Source organism: Oryzias latipes, chromosome 8 (genome assembly GCF_053564925.1).
Source record: "Oryzias latipes strain Hd-rR chromosome 8, Olatipes_Hd-rR_3.1".
Lineage (NCBI taxonomy): Eukaryota > Metazoa > Chordata > Actinopteri > Beloniformes > Adrianichthyidae > Oryzias > Oryzias latipes.
Genome location: NC_136244.1, coordinates 25,442,823 through 25,465,000, shown reverse-complemented (window position 1 = coordinate 25,465,000; position 22,178 = coordinate 25,442,823). Strand labels below are relative to the sequence as shown.

The 22,178-nt window shown below is 45.0% G+C and overlaps 1 protein-coding gene and 1 long non-coding RNA gene across 4 annotated transcripts in view; one reads left to right on the top strand and one right to left on the bottom strand.

Annotated features, from left to right (window-relative positions):
* LOC101160410 (myosin phosphatase Rho-interacting protein) overlaps nucleotides 1-15,169 on the top strand; it is a 20,361-nt gene extending 5,192 nt beyond the window's left edge. For 2 of the 3 annotated variants that reach the window (XM_078951898.1, XM_078951897.1), the window contains exons 2-19: nucleotides 387-464; nucleotides 537-602; nucleotides 836-987; nucleotides 1,061-1,145; nucleotides 1,993-2,188; nucleotides 5,480-5,552; nucleotides 7,194-7,299; nucleotides 11,676-11,774; nucleotides 12,109-12,165; nucleotides 12,232-12,300; nucleotides 12,371-12,460; nucleotides 12,536-12,645; nucleotides 12,726-13,200; nucleotides 13,306-13,420; nucleotides 13,503-13,611; nucleotides 13,679-13,838; nucleotides 13,914-14,015; nucleotides 14,388-15,169. In XM_078951898.1, the coding sequence (XP_078808024.1) occupies nucleotides 866-987; nucleotides 1,061-1,145; nucleotides 1,993-2,188; nucleotides 5,480-5,552; nucleotides 7,194-7,299; nucleotides 11,676-11,774; nucleotides 12,109-12,165; nucleotides 12,232-12,300; nucleotides 12,371-12,460; nucleotides 12,536-12,645; nucleotides 12,726-13,200; nucleotides 13,306-13,420; nucleotides 13,503-13,611; nucleotides 13,679-13,838; nucleotides 13,914-14,015; nucleotides 14,388-14,522 (2,103 nt within the window). In that variant the 5' untranslated portion in view covers nucleotides 387-464; nucleotides 537-602; nucleotides 836-865 and the 3' untranslated portion in view covers nucleotides 14,523-15,169. The remainder of the gene's footprint in view (nucleotides 1-386; nucleotides 465-536; nucleotides 603-835; nucleotides 988-1,060; nucleotides 1,146-1,992; nucleotides 2,189-5,479; nucleotides 5,553-7,193; nucleotides 7,300-11,675; nucleotides 11,775-12,108; nucleotides 12,166-12,231; nucleotides 12,301-12,370; nucleotides 12,461-12,535; nucleotides 12,646-12,725; nucleotides 13,201-13,305; nucleotides 13,421-13,502; nucleotides 13,612-13,678; nucleotides 13,839-13,913; nucleotides 14,016-14,387) is intronic. The other variant, XM_004071213.4, reaches the window with a different exon arrangement.
* LOC144994335 (uncharacterized) lies at nucleotides 4,599-8,266 on the bottom strand. The gene is made up of 2 exons (XR_013657839.1): nucleotides 7,996-8,266; nucleotides 4,599-5,225 (listed from the first exon to the last, which is right to left on the bottom strand). It is a non-coding gene; the product is annotated as an uncharacterized LOC144994335 (long non-coding RNA).
* Nucleotides 15,170-22,178: the final 7,009 nt, after the last annotated feature.

Sequence of the window (22,178 nt, the reverse complement as noted above, 5' to 3'; positions counted from 1 at the left end):
ATGGATGGGTGGATGGATGGGTGGATGGATGGTGGATGGATGGAGGGATGGAAGGTGGATGGATGGATGGATGGGTGGATGGATGGATGGATGGGTGGATGGATGGATGGATGGGTGGATGGGTGGATGGATGGTGGAGGGATGGATGGATGGATGGATGGGTGGATGGGAAGATCTTGTTCCTGTCTGGGAACGGTGCTGAACATCCGACGTCAGACTGAAGCTCCTCACAGAAACATCTGAGCTTCAAAAATCTGAACTTTCTTCATTTAAAGTTTAGCTTCATTCTTCAAACCCGCGTCAGAACTTTGGGGATTCTTCGTTTCCTCTCAGAGGAACCTTTCCACCCTTTTAGCTGACTGGTGTGTTTGCTGACTGTCTGCCAGGCGAAGCCCGTCTACGGAGGCTGGCTGTGTTTGGCTCCCGAGGGGACGGACTTTGACAACCCGGTGCAGCGGTCCAGGGTGAGGCGTGGAGGACTTTGGGGTTCCTTGTCCTGATCTTCCGGCCTGACTGTTTCCTGTCTCTGTGCTCAGAAATGGCAGCGGCGCTTCTTCATCCTCTTTGAGAACGGCGGGCTGAGCTTCGCGCTGGACGAGCTGGTGAGCGCCGCTAATCCTGACTGCTGCGTCGGGTCGGGCCAGATGCTGCAGAACCGCAGCCGATGATTTAGGCTTAGTGTGCCCTTTAATGCAGCCCCTCCCTCTGCTGTCATACCCTCAAATCTAATTCCTTCATCCCTGTCGTTCCCCGCTCCACGCCACAAATGCCTTTCTGCTCCGCCGCCATCTGCCTCTGCGGCCTCGCTGACTCTGCTGCTGTGACTCTCCTGCAGCCCGGCACTCTGCCGCAGGGCGCCGTGGACATGCTCGCCTGCACGGACGTCTGCGACGCCGAGCCCCGCACGGGCCAGAAAAACTCCCTCTGCATCGCCACCCCGGAGCGGGAGGTGTTCATCCGCGCCGACAGCAGAGAGATCATAAACGGGTCTGCGCAGCGCCGCCGCCGCTGGAGCGTCCTTCCGGCCGCCGCCTCTCACCTGTCTCTGTCTATGCTGCAGGTGGAGCGAGCAGCTGTGCGTCTTTGTGCGGACCAACAAACAGAACCTCAAGAAGAAACGCAAGGTTGAGCCCGTGGCCAATCAGGTAGCAGCAAGAAAACAGTTTGTGTTTGTAGAAACATCTTTACTAAATACACTTTCATGAGAATAAACCTCCTGATCTTAAAGTAAACTGAATGAACTGAAACATCCTATAAAGTCCCTGACCTGAAAGTACAGGTTTGTATTTAAAAAATAAAGATTACAAACTCAGATGTTAGACATTAGATAGACTCACCGTAAACGGTGCAGCGCTTTTTCCAACCGAATCAGACAAGCTGGTTTTAGGTGTTTTCTCCTCTGAAATGGCAAAATAGTGCATGACGAGCAAACCAAAATCCATCTGTCAGGACGCTGTTATGTAATGAAAACATACAGATTTAAACAATGTTGTAACAAAGCATGCCTCTGTTAATTCCACTGTTTTATACCGCGGTGCGGGTCCATTCTGATTGGCTGCTGGGTGTGCATTTAAAAAGTGATGACCGCACGCCTAAAAAAAGAAGTTCCGGTCACACAGCTTAAATGTTCTGTATCACTGCGCCGGCTTCTTTTAAAAACCAACTTCAGCTTCCTCATCTGGACAAACAGAAGCGTCTAGAGGTGAACTTTATCCAACTTATCCAGCTTAAATGTCGCTTTCCTTTGCCGCTGCAGGTCGTTACCGTGACAACGCGCCACACCACGTAACAAATAGTCCGCTTTTTGTGAAAAAGGCGATCCAAACCAAAAAAAAAAAAAAACTAAATTGTTAGAACTAAAACTGATTGTTTATTTTCATGAGATAAACGGGTTTATGGCTGACAAAGTGTGCATTATCAGAATGAATGCACTGAAGTGCGTTGATAATGCACACTTCATCAGCCATAAACCCTCGCATGACTTTGCAGTAGTATTCACTGTTTCAGAATAAAAGCGTCTCTCAAGGGGGAATTTGCTCCTTTGACCGTCACCAGGAGCCCAGTCCAGCGAAGGTGGCTGCCACCGGGGCCTCCTTCCCAGGCTCTGACAGGGACGCGGCGCACCGCAGAGGGCCGGACCCCACTCCAGCCTGGACCAAGCCCCCGGGTCCTGAGTGGACCCCCGCAGGTTGAAAAAACACACACACACAGCTTTCATGTTCTGAGGTGGCTGGTCTGTGGGCGTGTGGCGTCTGCTGCTGCTGAAGACGCAGAGATGAGAGGAACCCGCTAACCTTTGACCTGCAGACATCATTAGGGCCGAGCTGCAGACTCTTCCTCTCAGCTGGAGTTCTGCAGCTGAGAACCGACTTTCCAGTCACCTTTTGATGTATTTTCAAAGCGTTCCCAGAGGTCTTTTCATGACGACGATGTCGATTTTAGACAGACCTGGAAAACCTGACTCGATTTCTAGGACGTGGTTTCTGCAGAGCAGCAGGAGTTCATTAGAAATTAGCCTCTGAAATGCAAACAAGACTGTTGGCACAGAGCTATCCCGCCCCCCTTCCCCTCGCTTGCTGGGAGCAGGGAGCTCGTGGTCCGCGCTGCGCATTTCATTCAATTTTAGGCTTAATTTTCTTTAAATATGTCCTCCATCGTTAGAAAAATGCCAAAGGAACAAGTTGAAAACCATCATCTCCATCTTTGTTTATGATCTGCTGAACTCCTTTATCGGTTCCTGTGAAATATTACAGATGAGAGAGTTTTTAAAAATATAACAAAAGACGTGTTTACGAAGAGTTGGTGGCTTTACTCTGAATATCATTCATTACTGAAAAGGCAAAGATTTGTTTGGCAGCATTTAAGGCCCTAGTCTCCCTACAGGTCAAACCTGCACGGCGGACGCAGGTGACCGCCACGAAATGCCGTAGACCGCTCAGGGAGTCCGCGGAGAGAAAATGTTCGTTTGAACAAATATTTTATGAAGCACCTACCACACGCACAGCAATGGTACGTTCCAGGGTCACGATGTCCTTTGAGCCTCCTATGCAGCCACTCCGCTCTATGACCCTCCGTGGACCCGGTTGGCCCTAGAACCCACAGGATCGCTGTGGGGGGGGTACACGGGACTAAGTCTGAAAAGGGCGTGAGGATCTGGATGAGCCTTTGAGAACCGCGGCTCTGCACCTTCTCCATAGAATCGTGTCTGTCATTTCATGGACTTTGCAGCTTTTTGAGGAACTTCCTTGTTTCTAAAACAAAAAAGGTTTCAGGAGATGAACCTCAAATAAAGAACGAAAGCGGGATTTCCTTCCTCCACTTCTGTTTGGCCTCCATGTTCATGAAAGCGAGACGGCGCTGCCAGGACGTTCCAGACAGGCCTTCAGAGAGCCATCTGTGACCTTTTTGTCCCGATCAGGGTCAGCAGGTCAGGTTTCTCTCTCTGAAGGGTTCAGATGAGACCTTCAGCTCTGAGCACATCTCTGCCAAGAGCTTCAGGTCCAAACATCCAGCTAAAAAATGACACCGGAGGAGCCGATCCCCTCCAGGAGGAGCAGCTTCCTGCAGAGCCAGACTTCTTCTGCTGGATGGTTGGAGGCGGGAAGAACAGGAAACAGAACCGTCAGAGTCTGACATGTTCCGACCCGAACAAAGAGGAACATCTGCCGGCTGTTCTGATCACATGCTTACCTCACTCCTGGTGGCGGCAGGAGGAGGCTCCAGCAACGCCTCTTGGAGAACAAGATGCAACTGGAGAAGGAATTTAACGATCCGTGTGAAGGTTTGAACGGAGAGACGCAAGAACACAGGAACACAACGGCAGCCCGGCTCAGCCCGGATCACAAACTTTATTAGAAAAAGTCTGACAGACGCAGAACTCAGCTCCTAAAATATGAAACTAGCCTTTTTGTATTTTAGGTGAAGTGGAGATTCTCCATCAAAAGCTCTGTTTGAATCTGAAGGTTTTGCAGAGAAGATGTCCATCCCTGATGACATCAGCTGCTTCCTCGCATGACATCATCTGTGTCCAGATGGTTTCTTTAAATATCAATTTATTATCAAATAGTTCCAGAAACAAAAACCTTTTTGGTTGTTCCTCAGTGGCTGAAACACAGTTTTGAATGTTCACGACTGCAAGTTTCATGAAACTTCTCTGATGTTTGGGTTTTCTGTCCAGATGGGCCTCTTCAGTTTTCATGGTTTAGTTCACCGTGTTTACCTGGAAAATGGCAGTAAACCAAAGCAGAGACTGAGAGACAATGATATCCTTATAGAAATATGACTATTTCACTAGTATTTACCTTTAGTAGAAGTAACAAAAAGCCGTTTAAGCTACGTGGTTTTGTTCCCTCTGAAATGTTTCCTACTTATGTCTTTCACATTCAGGTTCTTTACTCATCATCAGCTGTTTTACAGTCAGAGTTTTTGTGCGTGTTTGTCAGCTTCTCTTGTTTCTTTAAAGTTTTGTTTCCAGTTCATGCCGGCTTTCATCATCATAACTACTTCCTGTTTAAGGACCCACTTCCATGAAAAAGCCGTTTTTGGTGTTCTTGTGGAATTTTGTTGGAGGACATTTTTAAAGAAAATTGAGATTAAAATTTGCATTTCTGAACATTTTTTATTGAAAGGAATCTGAGCTGCCATCTGGCTCCAAGCTGCAAAGCGCCGATATTGCTCGCCGTTTTTGTTTCAGTGACGTAATGTTAGCTAGAGGGTGTGAGGGGCTGTAAGCTAGTGGGAGAGTGCTTATAAAGATGGGTGATGGGAAGTGGGAGCGGCGTTGCTCCACACCAACAGAGGTGAATTTCTGATGAACTCCTGCCGCTCTGCAGAAACTACGTCCTAGAAAATGACACAGGTCTTTAGATTTTGGCTAAAAACCGCATAATGGTGATGAAAAGGCGACTGGGAACGCTTTGGAAATATATCAGAAGAGGATCAGAGGGAGACAGATCTTCTGCTTTCCTCGTGACTTCTGGGTTTCTCTCCTTTCAGTTCAGTTTCTCCTCCTCACCAGAATTCCTTGGCTGGTTCAGTTCCGTTGGTTCAGAGGTTCCACGCTCTGCGTTCGTCTGGACGTGTTGGTGCCGTTGACCCACAATGACATCACTGTAATCAGAGAGCAGCCCGGCCCAAACTCTGAGTCAACGCTCCTGCAGTTGAAGCTGGAGAGCCTCTGTTGACGTTTCCACGGCAACAGCCAGATGGTTACCATGCATCGTCTCCTGCAGACAAAAACCACTTTAATGAAGAACTTCAGTGTTCAACTCCTGATCCAGAACATTTTTGAGGTTTTGATGGGAGTTTTATCAACACAAAGACTGAAATGAGAGGAAACATGACATCTGTTCAGCTCTGAACGAGGCTCGCATGTCTCCTGGCAAAGTTTTCTGTGATGAAAAGATGGAGACGATTGTTTATTCTGGCAGACATTTAAAAAGCAAACAGGCTTCACTTCCACTCTGCCTTCCTCCTGCAGGCACGTCATCCTCCTTCCTGGACCCGCTCGGCGCCGATCGCAGCCCAAACCGCCCAGCGGACCAGCAGAGAAGGTCAGAGATGTGTGAAAAGACCCTGCCTGACCTGCTTCCTGTTTTCTGACATGTTCTCGCATGTAATCTGCGGTTTAAGAGCGTTTAAGGGGGAAATGTGCAAACGATTAGCAGAGAGGACACGCAGCGCCTCCCCATTTACCCCCGGGGTAACGCTGCACAGCCATCAGACTGCTGAACGCCAGATCAAAGCCCCCCCACCACAGATCACCCCGCCGCTCTCTAAAATTTAGCGGCGGTGAGTTTCGCTGAAGGAGTCGCCGCTCACGTCCTCGCCGTTGTTGCCTTTTTGGGAAACAAAACGCGTAAAAATACTTTTCCTGCCAAGTCAGAAATTCCAAAAGGCTGCAGTCATGAGATCTGTGTGCGTCGCTTCTCATGACCTCAGTGCAAACGGGCTGTCAGGGTGAGCAAGAGGAGGAAGAGGAGGAAGAGGAGGAGAGCCTTGGTTCAAACCTCCTACAAGCAAAGTTCCCTCAAAGCCTCTGAGCGGAAAACAAACAAACAAACAAACAAACAAACAAACGTGGGTTTAGCCGTCGCCGGCATCTGGAGGACGGGAAAGGCGGGTTTCAGGAGCCCCGGGTCACGCCTCTGCGTCTTCTGCTGACCCCACCTTCATCCTTTCATCTTAATCAGCCGTATATCTCTGTCCCTCGTGCATGTCAATCATCTGTCATCATCAACGTCCTTTCCTTTTACAGTTCTGCTATTTCTATCACTCTTTCATCTCTATTTATATCTACTATCCTGTCATCTTTGTCACTCTGTTATATGGATTGTTCTGCAGATTTTATCTTTCCTTTGTCTTTATTCTGTCATTTTATCTCCTTTTTCGTCTCCGTCATCCTTTCAGTTATGAGAGAACTTTATGAAAACTATCAATCGATCAAACTTTATTTATAAAGCCCTTTTTATATAAAAGCACAACACAAAGGGCTTCACATTAAAACAAAACTAAATAAATAATATAAAAACAAGCACAGAAAAAAAAAAGAAACAATGGGGCCCCCCTCCCCATACCTACACACAACCCCCCACTCATTTCACATCTGATGGGGAAAGACAATGAGAAAACTACAACTAAATCGATTTAAAAAAAAAAATTTTTGACATTAGGCTAAAATAAAATCCTCCAGACTCGGCCTGCACAATATACCGCAAATTTATCCTTATCGCAATATCAAGCTGTGCAATATGCATATCGCAAAAGACAGCAAATTTGCAATAAATGGTTACCTTAGATGTGGCCAAACAATCTTATGGCAGCTTGAAGTGTTTAATGGATTGAAAGAATCCCTTTTTGCATTTGACCAATCAGATGGACCCCTTCACGTTGTTAACTAATGGGATGGCGCCCTATTATGTTGTATGTTCGCCTCCTATGTCAACAAGGGTCATTTGCAGTATAATTTTTAAGCTGTTGTAATGGAATGGGAATAATATTTTTGGTTGTTTTGCTAATTGTTTATATACCGCAAATGATATCATTATCGCAATATTAATCACTGATATCGCATATCGCGAGTTTTCTTCATATCGTGCAGCCCTACTCCAGACAAACACTTGAGTGAGAGTTTTCAGTCAACCCAGTCCTTCACTGTCCTGCTGTTTCACTGAGACGTTTGGGTTGGTTTTCAGGCGGGACGCCTCTTCTGAGCGGCCGGATGGCACCAGGACGGGGCAGGAAGGAGGGGCAGCCGTGTGCCGGCAGGGCAGGACAGAGACCCGCCCCGGAAAACGAGAGGTAACCCCCGCCGTCCAGAACCTTTCTGCTCTGGGTCGCTTCAGGGATTGAATCTACAAATCTGTGTAAATGTGGAGTTCATGACGTCCGGAACGTGTCTGCAGAAATCCTGAAGGGGAAGTTTGATGATCGATTAAACCAGCAGGAAGTGAGTGAGCGTAAAGCTCTGACGGCGTGCACGCCGTCAGAGCTTTACGCTCACTCACTTCCTGAATACACTCGCTCAGTTAGGATTGCAACCGTGCATTTGTAAAACGTGAGGTAATTGATGGCAGCCATGAAACGCCATGGCTCTTCTCCCATTCGTGGTTCCTTTAGGATAAATCCGTGAACGTTTCCCATAAAGACCCCAACTTTTCTCAATTTTTCCATGTATATATAAAAACTTTTTTTTTTACATATGACCAATTTGTTGTGTGACGTCGCCTTCAAAGTGTCGGGCTGATTCAGAGTTTACATTCCTGGGAGATTTCTAATTTGCAACTTTTGAAAACCACCAAATATAATTGTGTGTTTTGGATTTTAGCACCACTTTAATGAATGTTGGAACCTCAATCATACAGAAAGCACACAAACAAAAGCTGCACAGCCTCATTTCTGACAACTGTCTTGTTGTTTTCCTGCCGTGATGAAAGATTTGTCGATGTTGCTCGTAAGCTGGAAAAATGCTGAAGAACCGGTCTGACCAAACCTGACCTGGATGAAGTTCTAGTGCGGGGAGAGGGCCTCCGTTTTTCTGCTCTGGAGGACCCGACGGTTCTGGAGGGTCGGCAGCAAGACGGGGAATATCTGTTTCCACCTGGTGGGAATGAACCGAGCTGCTGAGCGCCGATGCGGGTGACCCACGGCTGAGGTCACGGCTGGCGTCCAGCTGTGCTCGGCTGTGACTCACGGCTGTGAAGCCCCGAAGGTCACACGGCGTCCTCAGCACGCTGATCGCATGCAGACGTGACGCACTCACAGCCGTCCTTCGTCACTCTGAAGGCAGGCGGCGGGATTTGGCAGGAAACGCGTGGCAGCGCGTTCGGGCAGAGGCGATGACTCACCCGGCTGCTGTTTATTTGTAAACCAAAACTGGTTTTGCTGCCGCACGGCGCCGTTCCTCCTGACGGCCTCCATTCAGGGATTCCTCAGAAGTCGGTCAGGACCGGGTTCCTGAACGCCACACCGGCAATCTTCAGTATGACATGATGGCTGCGTTTACGGCCAGAAGCTCAGACGCCGTTTCCACCGCCGGCCGCACATCTGTCTGTGTTGTTTGGTTTCAGCCGATGATTTAGGAAGTGAGCACACCTGAGCAGGTGTCTGTGAGCGAAACCATCACATGTGTAAACATGAGTCACAGACAGCCCGGCACCGTGTGCTGAACTACCAGCTACGTTGTCATGGATACGAGGGCTTCATGACACTGACAGGAGCAACTCAGGAAATCAAACCCCCCCCCACACACACACACACACACGTATTCTTTCAAAGAAACTCCCCAACACTAACAGGGATTCCCCACAGAAGCCTCCCTGACAGCTCACCGCTCCAGACGTACAGAGCAAACATCAGCTGTTTGCAGAGAGCGCCATCCACGCCACTCCACCCTGGAAACAAACAAGCCCCCGGTGTGTGATGGAAGGAGCATTTCTAAACATAAACAAAACCAAAGGTGACTTAGGGTGGATTCAGATTGGACCCATTTGGTCCTCTTAAAGTGAACCCGAGTTCCGATAATCCGGAACAGATTGAATACATCCAAATGGACCCTGGTCTGGGACCAGGAACCGCTCTCGGACCCGTGGCCGGTGGTCACCTGATGTAAACAGGTTAGAAATGAAGGAACCGATGACCTGCAGACAATCAGGAAGCTACGATTGTCGTGTTATCAGACCCGACTGGTTATTAGTTAGAACGCTTATTTTAACCTCGCCGAAAACGCTTCTTTCAGGCTTTTCTGGTCTAGTTCCTTAACAGAGTTCTCTCAAAACCCCCCAACGATGAGACAGCGCCTCATTGAACGTGATGGGATGAATTCAGAGCCATCAAAACAGTTTTTAACGTCCTCCTGCCAGTAAGCGCCCTGCAGCACGCCACCGCCGGACCAGAAAAGTGTTGAGCCTGACGTTGATGCAGACGTTCAAGATGAGCAAAATATAAAGTTTGAAGGCACCAGTTGCTTTGCCCCGCCCACCATTCCTGAGATCTTTAGTCACATGGTTTTGTGTACAAGCTTTAGTCTGAATACAGAACCAACACAAGGTTCAGGACTCGACCCGGACCTAATGAAGCAGACCGGCTCCGGACCAACAGATGGTTCCAGTCTGAAAACACCCACAAGTTCAGTCTGCGGAAGTCAGAGAGCAACAAACGACTTCAAGAAAAGAAAATTCTGCTGGGTGGAGCCGCTCTTCACGGTTTAGTCCAGAAAACAATTCTTTTCTGATCGTCCTTTCAGAGTTTGAAACGCCGTCATTTTGTTGGTCATTGTCTGGCACACACAATGAGCCCAAATGATCCCCCTCCTCCTCCGTGCTTAACACTGAGCTTGGAGGAGCAGCTTTAACAGCAGCGCTGGTTCTTTTTGTTTTGGGATTCTTTCTGCCAAACCTCCCAGATTCATAGCCCGACTCCGAGGGAAACCTGGGATTTCCACTCCTGAAAGATTTCCAGTCTGGAATCGCAGGATGCAGGAGAAATGAAATCAGTCCATCTCCAGAGCATCACAGAAGTTCACAGATGGAGGTCACTGATGTAGGTCACAGATGAAGGTCACAGATGGAGGTCATTGATGGAGGTCACAGATGGAGGTCACAGATGGAGGTCACAGATGGAGGTCACTGATGGAGGTCACAGATGGAGGTCACAGATGGAGGTCATTGATGGAGGTCATTGATGGAGGTCACAGATGGAGGTCACAGATGGAGGTCACAGATGGAGGTCACAGATGGAGGTCACTGATGGAGGTCACTGATGGAGGTCACAGATGGAGGTCACAGATGGAGGTCATTGATGTAGGTCACAGATGGAGGTCACAGATGGAGGTCACAGATGGAGGTCATTGATGGAGGTCACAGATGGAGGTCACAGATGGAGGTCACAGATGGAGGTCACTGATGGAGGTCATTGATGGAGGTCACAGATGGAGGTCATTTATGGAGTTCACAGATGGAGGTCACAGATGAAGGTCACTGATGGAGGTCACAGATGGAGGTCACTGATGGAGGTCACAGATGGAGGTCACTGATGGAGGTCACAGATGGAGGTCACAGATGGAGGTCACTGATGGAGGTCACTGATGGAGGTCACAGATGGAGGTCACAGATGGAGGTCACAGATGGAGGTCACTGATGAAGGTCACTGATGAAGGTCACAGATGGAGGTCACAGATGGAGGTCACAGATGGAGGTCACAGATGGAGGTCATTGATGGAGGTCACAGATGGAGGTCACAGATGGAGGTCACAGATGGAGGTCACAGATGGAGGTCACTGATGGAGGTCACAGATGGAGGTCACAGATGGAGGTCACTGATGAAGGTCACAGATGGAGGTCACAGATGGAGGTCACAGATGAAGGTCACTGATGGAGGTCACAGATGGAGGTCACTGATGGAGGTCACTGATGGAGGTCACAGATGGAGGTCACTGATGGAGGTCACAGATGGAGGTCACAGATGGAGGTCACTGATGAAGGTCACAGATGGAGGTCACAGATGGAGGTCACAGATGGAGGTCACAGATGGAGGTCACAGATGGAGGTCACAGATGGAGGTCACAGATGAAGGCTGAATGTGGATCATGCATTTCTTTATCAGCCACATCATTCCAGTCTGTTTTCATACAGAAAAAATCCCAAAAAACCTAAACGGGAGAATGTTTTTTTGGATGCTCTACAGAGAAAAGCTTCTTAAATGTTCCTTTTGTTTTTTGGGTTTTTGCCAAACCTGATCTTTGTTTCCTTCAATTATCAATCATTTCAAATGACAGAGAATTTCACAGAAGTTATAACATTTTAAGAATTATATTGTTTTCATATACAGTATTTATCAATTGAGAAATATAAAAATATCTAAGAATTAAAATGTTTTTATTAAACAGCAGTGATGAAAGATTTGACCTTTTTGTTCTTGACTCCACTAAGTCTAAACATCCAATGATAATCCTAAATGTAATCTGTAATTTCTGTGGACTCATAAAAACAATCAGAATCAGAAAAAGCATCTTCCTGAGATCTTCAGTTAAACAAACACAGAGGGGGGGGGGCTCCATGATCAGAGGCGTTTCATGCATCCACAGTCTAATCCCCCCCACAGGGACAATCCTCACACCGGTCGCCTCCACCAGACCATCAGCCTGATCTGAGCTTCTCTCGTGTTTCTCCTTCCTGTAGAAGCTGCCGTCGTGTGGAGACACAGCCCAGCTCCGCGCCCCCCCTCCCCAAAGGAGAGCCAAGTCTCTGGACCGCCGGACGTCAGACACCGTCATGACGGTAAGACGGAGAGAACCTCAGAGCAGCCAGAACATCTTCTCCAACACAAGTCCAGTTTGGATCTGTTGAATCAGCATCGACAGTGTAAACAGAAATCAGACCCCCCCGGGGCTTCTAAAACTGAAATGAGAAGATCTCAGGTTCATTTAGGATTATAAAACAAAGTGAGAGCCGCTTCGTGCTGTCGGAGACAAAACCTGCAGGTTAACTCAGCGGAAACGGTCAAAGGAGTTAAAGTTCAGACTCAAATGCGTCTCAGCGTTTGCCAGCATCAATTCCTCTAAACTGTTTTAACAACTGAAAGAATCAAGTCTGTGTTTTCCTCTTTTTCCAGCCGGATCTGTTGAACTTCAAGAAAGGCTGGATGGTGAAGCTGGAAGGAAATGGCGTGGTAAGTAAGCCGCATGGCGAACAGAGGAACGAGGCTTGATGCTTAATGTCCTCTGCTGCCCTCTAGTGGAGGAAGTTCTGGTTTGTGTTGACCACGGACAGCCTGAGGTACTTCAAGGACTCTCTGGCTGAGGAGGTAAAGTTTCTCTGTCGCTGCCTTGTTTTTCCCGGGAACGTCTTTAAGGTGCCTCCATTTTTGCCGGCAGACCTCCGACCTGGAAGGAGAAATGGACTTGACCAACGTCTTGAAGGTTTCCGAGTATGAGGTGCAGAGGAACTACGGCTTCCAGATCCACGTAGGAAAAGCTCTTCTTGAATGTTTGATCTGCTGCTGCCGACAACAATGACAGCTCGGTGTCTGAATGTCGCAGACCGCCAAGGCCGTCGTCACGCTCTCGGCCATGACGGCGGGGATTCGAAGGAACTGGATCCAGGCGCTGCTGCGGAACGTGCATCCGGCCAACGCCCCCGATGTGGCCAGGTAATCCTTGTCACTGCGGCGTTCAGAGCTCAGCGCAGCTTCTTCCACTGGTTGCTCACTTTGATCCCGGCTGTTCTCAGTGTGCCGGCCCTCCAGGCCCCCCGCTCCCACCCTGAGGTCCTCCCCAAACCCGACGTGACGCAGGACTCTGCCGCAGGGAGAGCGCCGCAGCCCGCCGCCAAGAGCGTGGCAGAAAAACGGGGTAAAGGTCGCTACAAAACTTTTGACTGGGCTGAGTTCTGGCCCCAGAGCCGGCCGGAGGGGCTGCTGGGAAACCGGCCTCCCAGCTTCATGGAGCTGGGAGACCTGGAGAGGCAGAGGAGGAGGGAGGAGAGGAGGAAGAGGTACGAGAGCACACTGGGCGTCTCCCTGCGGCGGGAAGACGGCGAGCAGGAGACCCGAGACGTGTCGGCAAAGCTGCAACAGGAGGAGATCGAGGAGTTCTGGAGGCTGGTGGAGAGGAGCGCGCTCAGACCGGACAAAACCGTCCCGCTGGGCGCCGCAGAAGCAAACGCTGCGGAGACGGAGAAGCTGCTGAGGAGCTGCATGAAGGCGGTGAGAGCCGAAACGCTCGCCCTGCATCCACAGATGTCATCAGAAAAGAACAGAAACTGCTGAAACCTCAGATTAAGATTAAAGATCATTTCATGTTTCATGGAGGAGTGCCACCTGAAAGTGTTGGAGGAGCTGCAGTGTCTGCACCAACTGGAGGTGGAGCGCCTCCTGATGGAGGGAGGCAGACTGCTGGAGGAGGAGAGCGTTGCCACGGCGACTGGTGAGGTTTGGTTCCTCCTCAGGAGCGGCCAGAGGAAGCCTGAGCGGTCGTGAAGCTCCTGCTGTTCTCTGTCCTTACTCAGCGATCCAAGCCATCGAGAGGGCTCACCGCCAGGAGCTGCAGGAGCTCCAGCAGAAGTCCGAATGGGAGCGCAGAGACCCGCCGCTGGGGGACGCTTACCGGCAGCACAGGTATGACCTCTGCAGCGCCACGGTCACCTTCAGCGGTTCCTCTGAATGATGGTCTGTGTGTCTACAGGGAGGAGCTGGCCTCCTGCCAGCGGGAGCTTGGCGTTCTGTCCCAGCAGTTCTCCATGAAATGTCTGGAGAACCGGCATCTGATCCAGGCGCTGGACGCCGAGAGGAAGGCTTTGAGCCAGTGCCAACAGGAGAACCAGCACCTACAAAGCAGAAACCAGGTAATCCGTTTTCTCAGCCCCCTCCTCCCGTGAGGTCGTCCTTCCTGACAGCCCACTGCGATTTCTGCTCATCAGGAGCTGAGTGGACATCTGGCTGGAGAAATCACCAGACTGTGTTCGCTCGCCAAACCAGAGTCGCTGCCGCCCAGCCCGGAGACGGACGTGTACGAGATGGAGGTCTGTCCAGCTGAAGGCCTCAGCCCAGTCAGATTAGGATCTTCCCTGTTTTCCTTTTTTGTTATTGTAGTTTTTGTGGTGTAGTTGTACAATTTTGTGTCTTGTGACATTTTCCTCCAAATCAAAGCAGAAATCTAGGTTTGCTGATGAGTCAGTTTGTGCAAAACAGGATTCATCATGTTCTGAGACATCAGAGGAAGAGCCTGCACACATTTTTAAGGAATAAGATATGGTCATTGAACGCATCACTGTTTCTCCAAATCAGCTCTTTTAAAACCATGGAGGAATGGCCAGATTTATTTTTAAAAAACTGATGCAAGTATGTACGTTTGTGGAATTAAGAGGTGAAGGTTGAATATTTGTTCCTTTCAGGTCACCCTGCGAGTGAAAGACTCTGAGGTTTGTTATCTGAAGCGGGAGATAACGTCCCTGAAGGACAAACTGCTGTCGACTCTGAAGGAGGCGTCTTACAAAGCAGCTGCAGCCACATTTACAGAAAACTATTGACCCGAATCCAGCTTTACGACCCATCTCAGGAACAGAGGAGCACAAGCAAGAAGAACAAGGATATGCATGAAGAGCTGAGCGCGCTCAGAGCAAAGGCTGGAGAGCTGAGCGCGCTCAGACTAAAGGCTGAAGAGCTGAGCGCGCTCAGACCAAAGGCTGAAGAGCTGAGCGCGCTCAGACCAAAGGCTGAAGAGCTGAGCGCGCTCAGACCAAAGGCTGGAGAGCTGAGCGCGCTCAGAGCAAAGGCTGAAGAGCTGAGCGCGCTCAGACTAAAGGCTGAAGAGCTGAGCGCGCTCAGACCAAAGGCTGAAGAGCTGAGCGCGCTCAGACTAAAGGCTGGAGATCTGAGCGCGCTCAGACTAAAGGCTGGAGATCTGAGCGCGCTCAGACTAAAGGCGGAGCAACCATCAGCACTAAAGAACCTCAGGGGAAGATAAACATCTTCTGAGTTTTAAGATCAACTGTTTTTACTATAAAACATTACATTGTGTTGTAACAAACCATTAATGCAGCTGTTTTTTGTCACTGTGTATAAATTGTGTTTTTTTATGCTAATGGATATTTAAAATTAAACTGTCTGTCTCTCAATCCTACATATTTATTTATTTAGATCGTTTTATTAATAAAAAGACTTTTTCTCCATATAAGTTGATTGCATCCTCTTTACTTCTTTTTACTCTAAAGTCCCACTGTGATCGTCTGATCTATTTTCTAAAGTGGTCTTTTTATTATAAATGTCATTATTAGCCAAAATCAGAATACCTGTGTCGTTTTTTTAGGACATATTTTCTGAAAAGCATCAGAAGTTCATTAGAAATTGGACTGCTGGCTAAGAGCAACCCCGCCCCCTTTCCCATCCCCATTGATGGGAGCTTCTAGACTGCTCAGTGTATTTTGTACAGCACAACTGCTCCTGATTTACAACGATTAGAGTAAAGAAATAGAGATGCAATTCTGAGCTGAATTTTTCTTCATATATGTCCTCCATGATCAGAAAAATGCCACAAGAACAAGTTAAAAACCCTTTAAAATCTAGGGCTCCTTTTTAAATTTAGTCTACATTGCTTTACAATTTATATTGTGTGTGTTTTGTGGGACACGAAAAAACATTTCAGCTCTGCTGAAGCAGATTAACCTGAGCAGGATGTGAACGTCCCTCAGCAAAAACAACAAAAAGCAGCCAATGTGTTTTGTTGCTGGTGGTGTTATATCTCCTTTTTTCTTATTTAAATGTTCTTCTATTTGTCACACAAAATGCCTGTTTCTGTTCAGTCTTGATAACTTGTTTTCTGAAGATTGTTCCAGCAGGAGCTCTGAACTGAATTTAGGACATTCTTGGACTTCCCTTCACGGACAGATTTGTTGGGGGAAAAAAGAGTTTGGCTTCTGCAAAACAAATCTTTTGAATGACAAAGTCAAAGAGGCATAATTTAAAACATTAAATAGATTAGATCAACAACAACAAAAAACTGTTTTCTAAGGTTGAAGAAAAATCTAAATTAAAAACTGTAAATTCTGTAAACCATATGAAACATTTGGACCTGTAAGCACACTAATGTAGTTTGAAACAAAATTTTATATTCATTAAACTAAATGTAGCACAAAAAAAGTAAGTACCATTCACGGCCGGCCCTTCCTGTACACGAATTACGCAGCCGCGTAGGGCCCCGCTTTAACCACCAGGGCCCCGAAGTGGGGAGAAAAAAAGCCCAAATCTGGCAACCCATTTCACAGCACTTCCGTATCAACGTTTTTTTTTTTTTTTTTTTTTTTTTTAAATAACTTTATTGAACAAATGCAAGTATACAACATGAAGAACAATCAATGCAGTATACAACATACAATCAACATACAACACAAACAATGTTAAACAGCCAGGGGAGTCGATTCAGAAAATATTTGCAGAGAGTTACAAATTTCAATAGTTCTGAGAGCTTTTTTGTTGGAGGAAAAGGATATTGATTTTATGTAAAAGGTTACATCTTTAATGAATTGTGGGAAGTATGGTGTTTTATTAGTAAATTTACATTTATGTATGTAGAATTTTGCCAGAAGAATTAATAAATTTATTATAAAAAATACCTTTTGTTTTTTGGGGGTCCTGAAAAAACAAAGTAATACATTTTCCCATTTCAGGGAGAAATCTTTGAAGACATGAATAATGACGAATCTACTGAACTCCTTCCAAAATCTCTGTGTGGACAAACAGTGCCAGAAAAGATGAGTTACTGTTTCTGGGTGATCTCCACAGAAACTACAATCAGTATTAATATCTTTTTTAAATTTTATCATATAATGTTTGGCAGGGTAAATTTTATGGAGAATTTTAAAGGATACTTCCTTTACCTTATTTATTATTAAATACTTATGAGGGATCGTCCAGACTGCTTTCCAGTTGATATCTGGAACAAATTGATTCCAATAATTTAAAATATACGGGGGAGAGGTATAAATCTTTTGAAATAATCTGCGTATTTTTATATTAGTAGTACGCCCATAAGAGAAGCATATTTTTCCTACCGGTGACTCATCCGCGTTGGATATTGTATTTTCGTTAGGTATCAAATTATCAGTGTTCTTAAATAACATTACTATTCCTGAGGGGATAGCCTTCTGCACCATTGAAAACTCTTGTAAAGTAATAGGTAAATTATACTTTGATAGGAATTCATTATAGTTTAACAGCTGCCCCTCCTTATTAAATAGTTGAGCCACCAGTAGGATCCCATTCTGGATCCAGGTCTCTAAATAGAGCGATGTATTTTTGTATAAAATATCTCTGTTGTTCCAGATGATGTACTTGTGTGGAGAAAAATTATGTTTGTAAATAAGGTTCCATGCTAAGAGAACCTGCTTATGGAAGGATGAGAGTTTTGTGGGGAGTTTGTCAACATTATAGTGACAAGTTAAAATAAATTTAAAGCCTCCAAAACGGGAGAAAATCTGAAATGGTATGATGTTCCAGATAGAGGTGGGGTTCTTCAAAAAATTTTTGGCCCAATTAATTTTAAAAGTATTATTGAGAGAGTTAAAGTCTAGAAAGTTAAGTCCACCTGCTTCATAGTCATTCATGAAGACAGATTTTCTTATGTAATGTGTTCGATTTTTCCAGATAAAATTAAGAAGTGTGCGATCAATTTCTTTACAGATGTTGTTGTCAAGGTGTAAGCAGATGGCAACATAAGTTAGACGGGAGATTCCTTCTGCTTTGGTTAGCAGTACTCTACCTCTTAAGGATAAGTCCCTTTGTAGCCATTGATTAAGCTTCTTTTTGGTTTTCTGTATGATTGGAGTAAAGTTAGATGAACATCTTTGTTTTTGATTTTTATTAATTAGAATACCCAAGTACTTAATTTCTTGTTTAACAGGGATCGAGCAGATAACATCAACTGAGCAGTCTTTAATAGCTAGTAATTCACATTTGTTTAAGTTTAATGTTAAACCAGAAGTTTGAGAAAAAATATTAATTACGTCTAAGATTAGAGGAATCTGGCTTGAGTTTTTTAAAAAGAGTGTAGTGTCATCAGCCAATTGGCTAATGATAAGCTCTTTGCCAGCTATGGTAATGCCCTGCACATTACTAGAACAAATGTGGTTTGTTAGGATTTGAGTGCAGAGAAGAAACAGATATGGTGAGATTGGGCAACCTTGGCGAATGCCTCGTTTTAGGTCAAATCTAGGGGTGGAGCCATGTCTCATTTTTATAGAGCTGTTACCATTCGAATATAAAGTTCTAACAGCATTACAGAAAAAATCACCAAAGCCGAATAATTTTAATGAGTTGAAAATAAATTGGTGTTCGATTGTGTCGAATGCTTTATAAAAGTCTAGGAAAAGAATAAAGCTGTCATCAGGCACCAAATCAGAGTAATCAAGTAGATCTAGGACCAATCTGATATTATTAGAGATATGCCTATTTTTCATGAAACCTGACTGCGTTTCATCGATGATTAACTGTAAAACTTTTTTGATTCTATTAGCAAATATTAAAGCCATAATTTTATAATCACAATTAAGCAAGCAGATGGGTCTCCAGTTTTCAATTAAGAGTATGTCTTTATTTGGTTTTGGAATGAGAGTTATTAGACCTTGAGAAAGTGTCGGAGGGAGAGCATTTTTTTCTATACTTTCTAGAAAAGTTTGTTGTAGGAACGGAGCTAAATTATTAGAGAATGCCTGGTAAAATTCTGCAGATAAACCATCTGTGCCGGGAGATTTGTTGGACTTCAGCGCGAGAATGGAATTAAGTACTTCCTCCAGAGTTAGAGGGCTGTCGCACTGACTCCTGTCCTCCTCGACAATAGTTCGGAGGTTTTGAATATGGTTAAAAAATAAGGAGGAAATGTCCTCATTGTATCTTGAGCTGTATAGATTAGAATAGAAATTAGCACAAAATTTTGAAAGATGTATCGGATTCTTGGAAATATTGCCATTGATACTTAAGCGGTTAATAAAGTTGTTTGTTGATCTGTTTTTTTCCAGTCTAAAGAAGTAGGCAGAGTTTTGCTCTCCCTCCTCCAGCCATTTTTTCCGGGATCTAACAAAGGCACCTTCAGCTTTGTGTTGATATATTTGGTCTAATTTGTTTTGAAGGTCAATTAAAGTTAATTTATCCTCCTCCTCAACCTCTTCTGGTCTTTTTTGATAATAAGACATAATTTTGCTTACCACTTCTTCCTCTTCAGCTTTTCTTAATTTGGCATTTTGAATTCCATATTTTCTTAAGAATTTACAAGTTTCAAATTTGAAAAGTTCCCAATTGGTGCAAAAAGATTTTTCTTTATTAGCCTTGTTCCAATAAAAATTAATCAATTTTGTAATTTCAATTTTGACTGCTTCATGCCTCAGTAAAGAATTATTTAGCTTCCAGTAATTGAATTTCAGAGTAGTACTGTCAGGAGTAATAATTTGGATATTAATATAAATAGCTCTATGATCCGTCAGAGGGGTTGGCAAAATATTCACAGTGATGTTATCTTTATTTATACAGCTTGAAACAAGCCAGAAATCAATGCGAGATTGTTTGGAACCGGTTTTATTACTCCAGGTGAAACGTTTGTCATAAGGAAATTTCTCTCTCCAAACATCCACAATATCGAACTTATTCATAAATCTTTTGAGATTGGTGCTATATGAAGTTTCCCGTCTTGGAGGCCATCTATCAAGTGTATTATTGATAGCAATATTAAAGTCCCCCCCAACAAAAAGTATGGAGTCTGGGTATCTGGATAACCATAAGCTTATTTTTTCTTCTAAGGAGTCCAGTAGTTTGTCGTTGTCACTTTTATTGTTGTAACCATATATATTAACAATGATAAAATTGTAAATATCATTTTTAACTGCCATACAGATGTAGTGTCCAAGAGTGTCACAATCAGAGTCTAATATGTAACCAGAAAAGTTGTTCTTAAGTGTGGTGACACCAGATGAACGTTCAGAACCATGAGATAACCAAATATCGTTGCCCCATTGAGATTTCCAAAAATTTGCATCAGTAGATGTGGAATGACTCTCTTGCAAAAAACAGAAATTTGTTTTAAATTGTTTAAGAAATAAAAATAGAGCTTTGCGCTTGCATGTTTGCCTTAGTCCCCTGGCATTGAGAGAAACGAGTGAAAAAGACACGTTTAATGAACTGATCTAACAAAGAAAGAATAGATTTACAGAAGAGAAGGGGACCGAGCACTGCACGATTCTTACAAAAATAAAGTAATAATCCTGACTAACTAAATAAAGATAGAATAACATCCAACCCGTTTTGGTTTAGAAAAAAAAAAAAAATTTAAAAAAAGTGCAGCCAAAATAAGAAGAGGGCTATAATTTTTTCTTTCTCTTTTTTTTTTTTTTTTTTTTCTCTCTTCTTCTAAGAAATTAAGGTTTAAAATAAGGTTATGGCCCTATTCAGAAAATGATGTATGGACAGTAAACATCAACCAATTTGTAATTAAGAAATGCTGTTAATAGTCTCACCGAAGCAGTCAGCTTTTAAATGTAGGATGAGCGTTTCTATGAAGGAGGGAGCACTTCTGTTCCATTGATGAAGCCACGGGCTCCAACGAAGTATGCCGACTTCCCCTCCTTGCGTGCTTTGTCTATTAATGGCCACAATTTGGCACGACGACTTCTGTCTTCCTGGGATAAATCTTCAGCGAATTTCAAGTGATTCTCTCGCAGGTAAGAAGATGTTTTGGCTGCTTTCCAGACAGCATCCCTGGAGACACGTGGGGTGAACTGTATGATGATGCCTCTCGGATTGGCGTTGCCTTGCTTCCTGGGTCCCAGTCGATGCACGGTGTCGATGACGTCAGGTAGCTTCTGTTTCTGTTCAGGTAAAACCGATTGGCAAATTTCTATCACCTTTCTTCGTGTGTCTTCTTTCTCAGTTTCCATGGCACCGTGTAGTTTGAGGTTCCATCTTCTGGAGTATCTTTCCAGATTAGACAGTCTCAGCTGGTGGTTATCCAGTTGGTCTTCGCCTCTTTTTACTTTTCTTTCAAGGTCATTCACTTTTTCCTTTACATCTTTCATTTCAGCATGCATAAAATCAATCGATTTTTTGAGGCCTTCAATCTTCAGAGCATTTTCTTTCACCATACTTGAATTCTCTTTCACCATGATTTCCAGACTGTCCGATCTTCTGTTTATCAATGCTGAAAGATGGGATATGATCTCGTTTGAAGTGGGTGGATCGTTGCTGCCGGAGTCGTACATCACTTTTTTTGACGCTGGAGATTTGAGAGGTGTAGCAGGCAGGGATGGAAAGTCATCCATATCTTCAACATTTGGAGCCACTGATGACTGGGATGAGGCGTAGTTGTGGCAGTTGTCCACAAGTATGTTGCCTGAGGTAGCGGTAGCTTCGACAGCCTCTCCAGATGCTAGCTTGGATTTTGATATATCTAAACCTCTCTTTGCACCTTTTGAATTCGGCATTCTGCTTCTTATTTCTTAGAGGTCAATGTATTCTTGTTTATAAAGAGATTTGTTGGTGTTTTAAAGAATAAAGTCAGGGTTTTACCGTATTTCAAAAACTTTTTGTGCAGAACTCGGTAAAGAGCGTCTACTCACTCCGCCATCTTGGTCGCCCCCCCGGGAACCCCTTCCGTATCAACGTGCGCTCTAAATGTTGTGCAAAAGATTGCTGCCTGCACTTTAATGACCCCCCCCCCCCCCCACACACACACACACACACACACACACACACACTTCAACAAACCTGAACCAACCCAAATAATGACGTCACGCCCCTCTTAGCAACGATTGGTCAACATTATTGTCTCTGAGCCTGGCATCAGTGTGCATTTAGAAGAGCATTTGTTATATTAATCAAAACGACCACAAGAGAACTTCACGCCAAAGAGACTTTATCCACCAGGCGCTGAACAAAAAGAAGAACTTAAACATTATCGTATTGTTTAATTGTTTTGCTAACACATATTTAGTGCGTTCTGCATATCCCGGTTTTTGTCAGAATAGAAACAGCTGTTTATCTGCTACAGCAGGTCAGGTAGTCTGACTTTTTCAACAATGTGTCGTAAAATCTGGCATGAAATATGGAGAATGAAAACTGCCAAATACAAATAGGAAATAAATGTTCTCGTTTATAAATGACAAACAAAATAAATGTACTAATGTTAAGATTATGAAAATACAAAA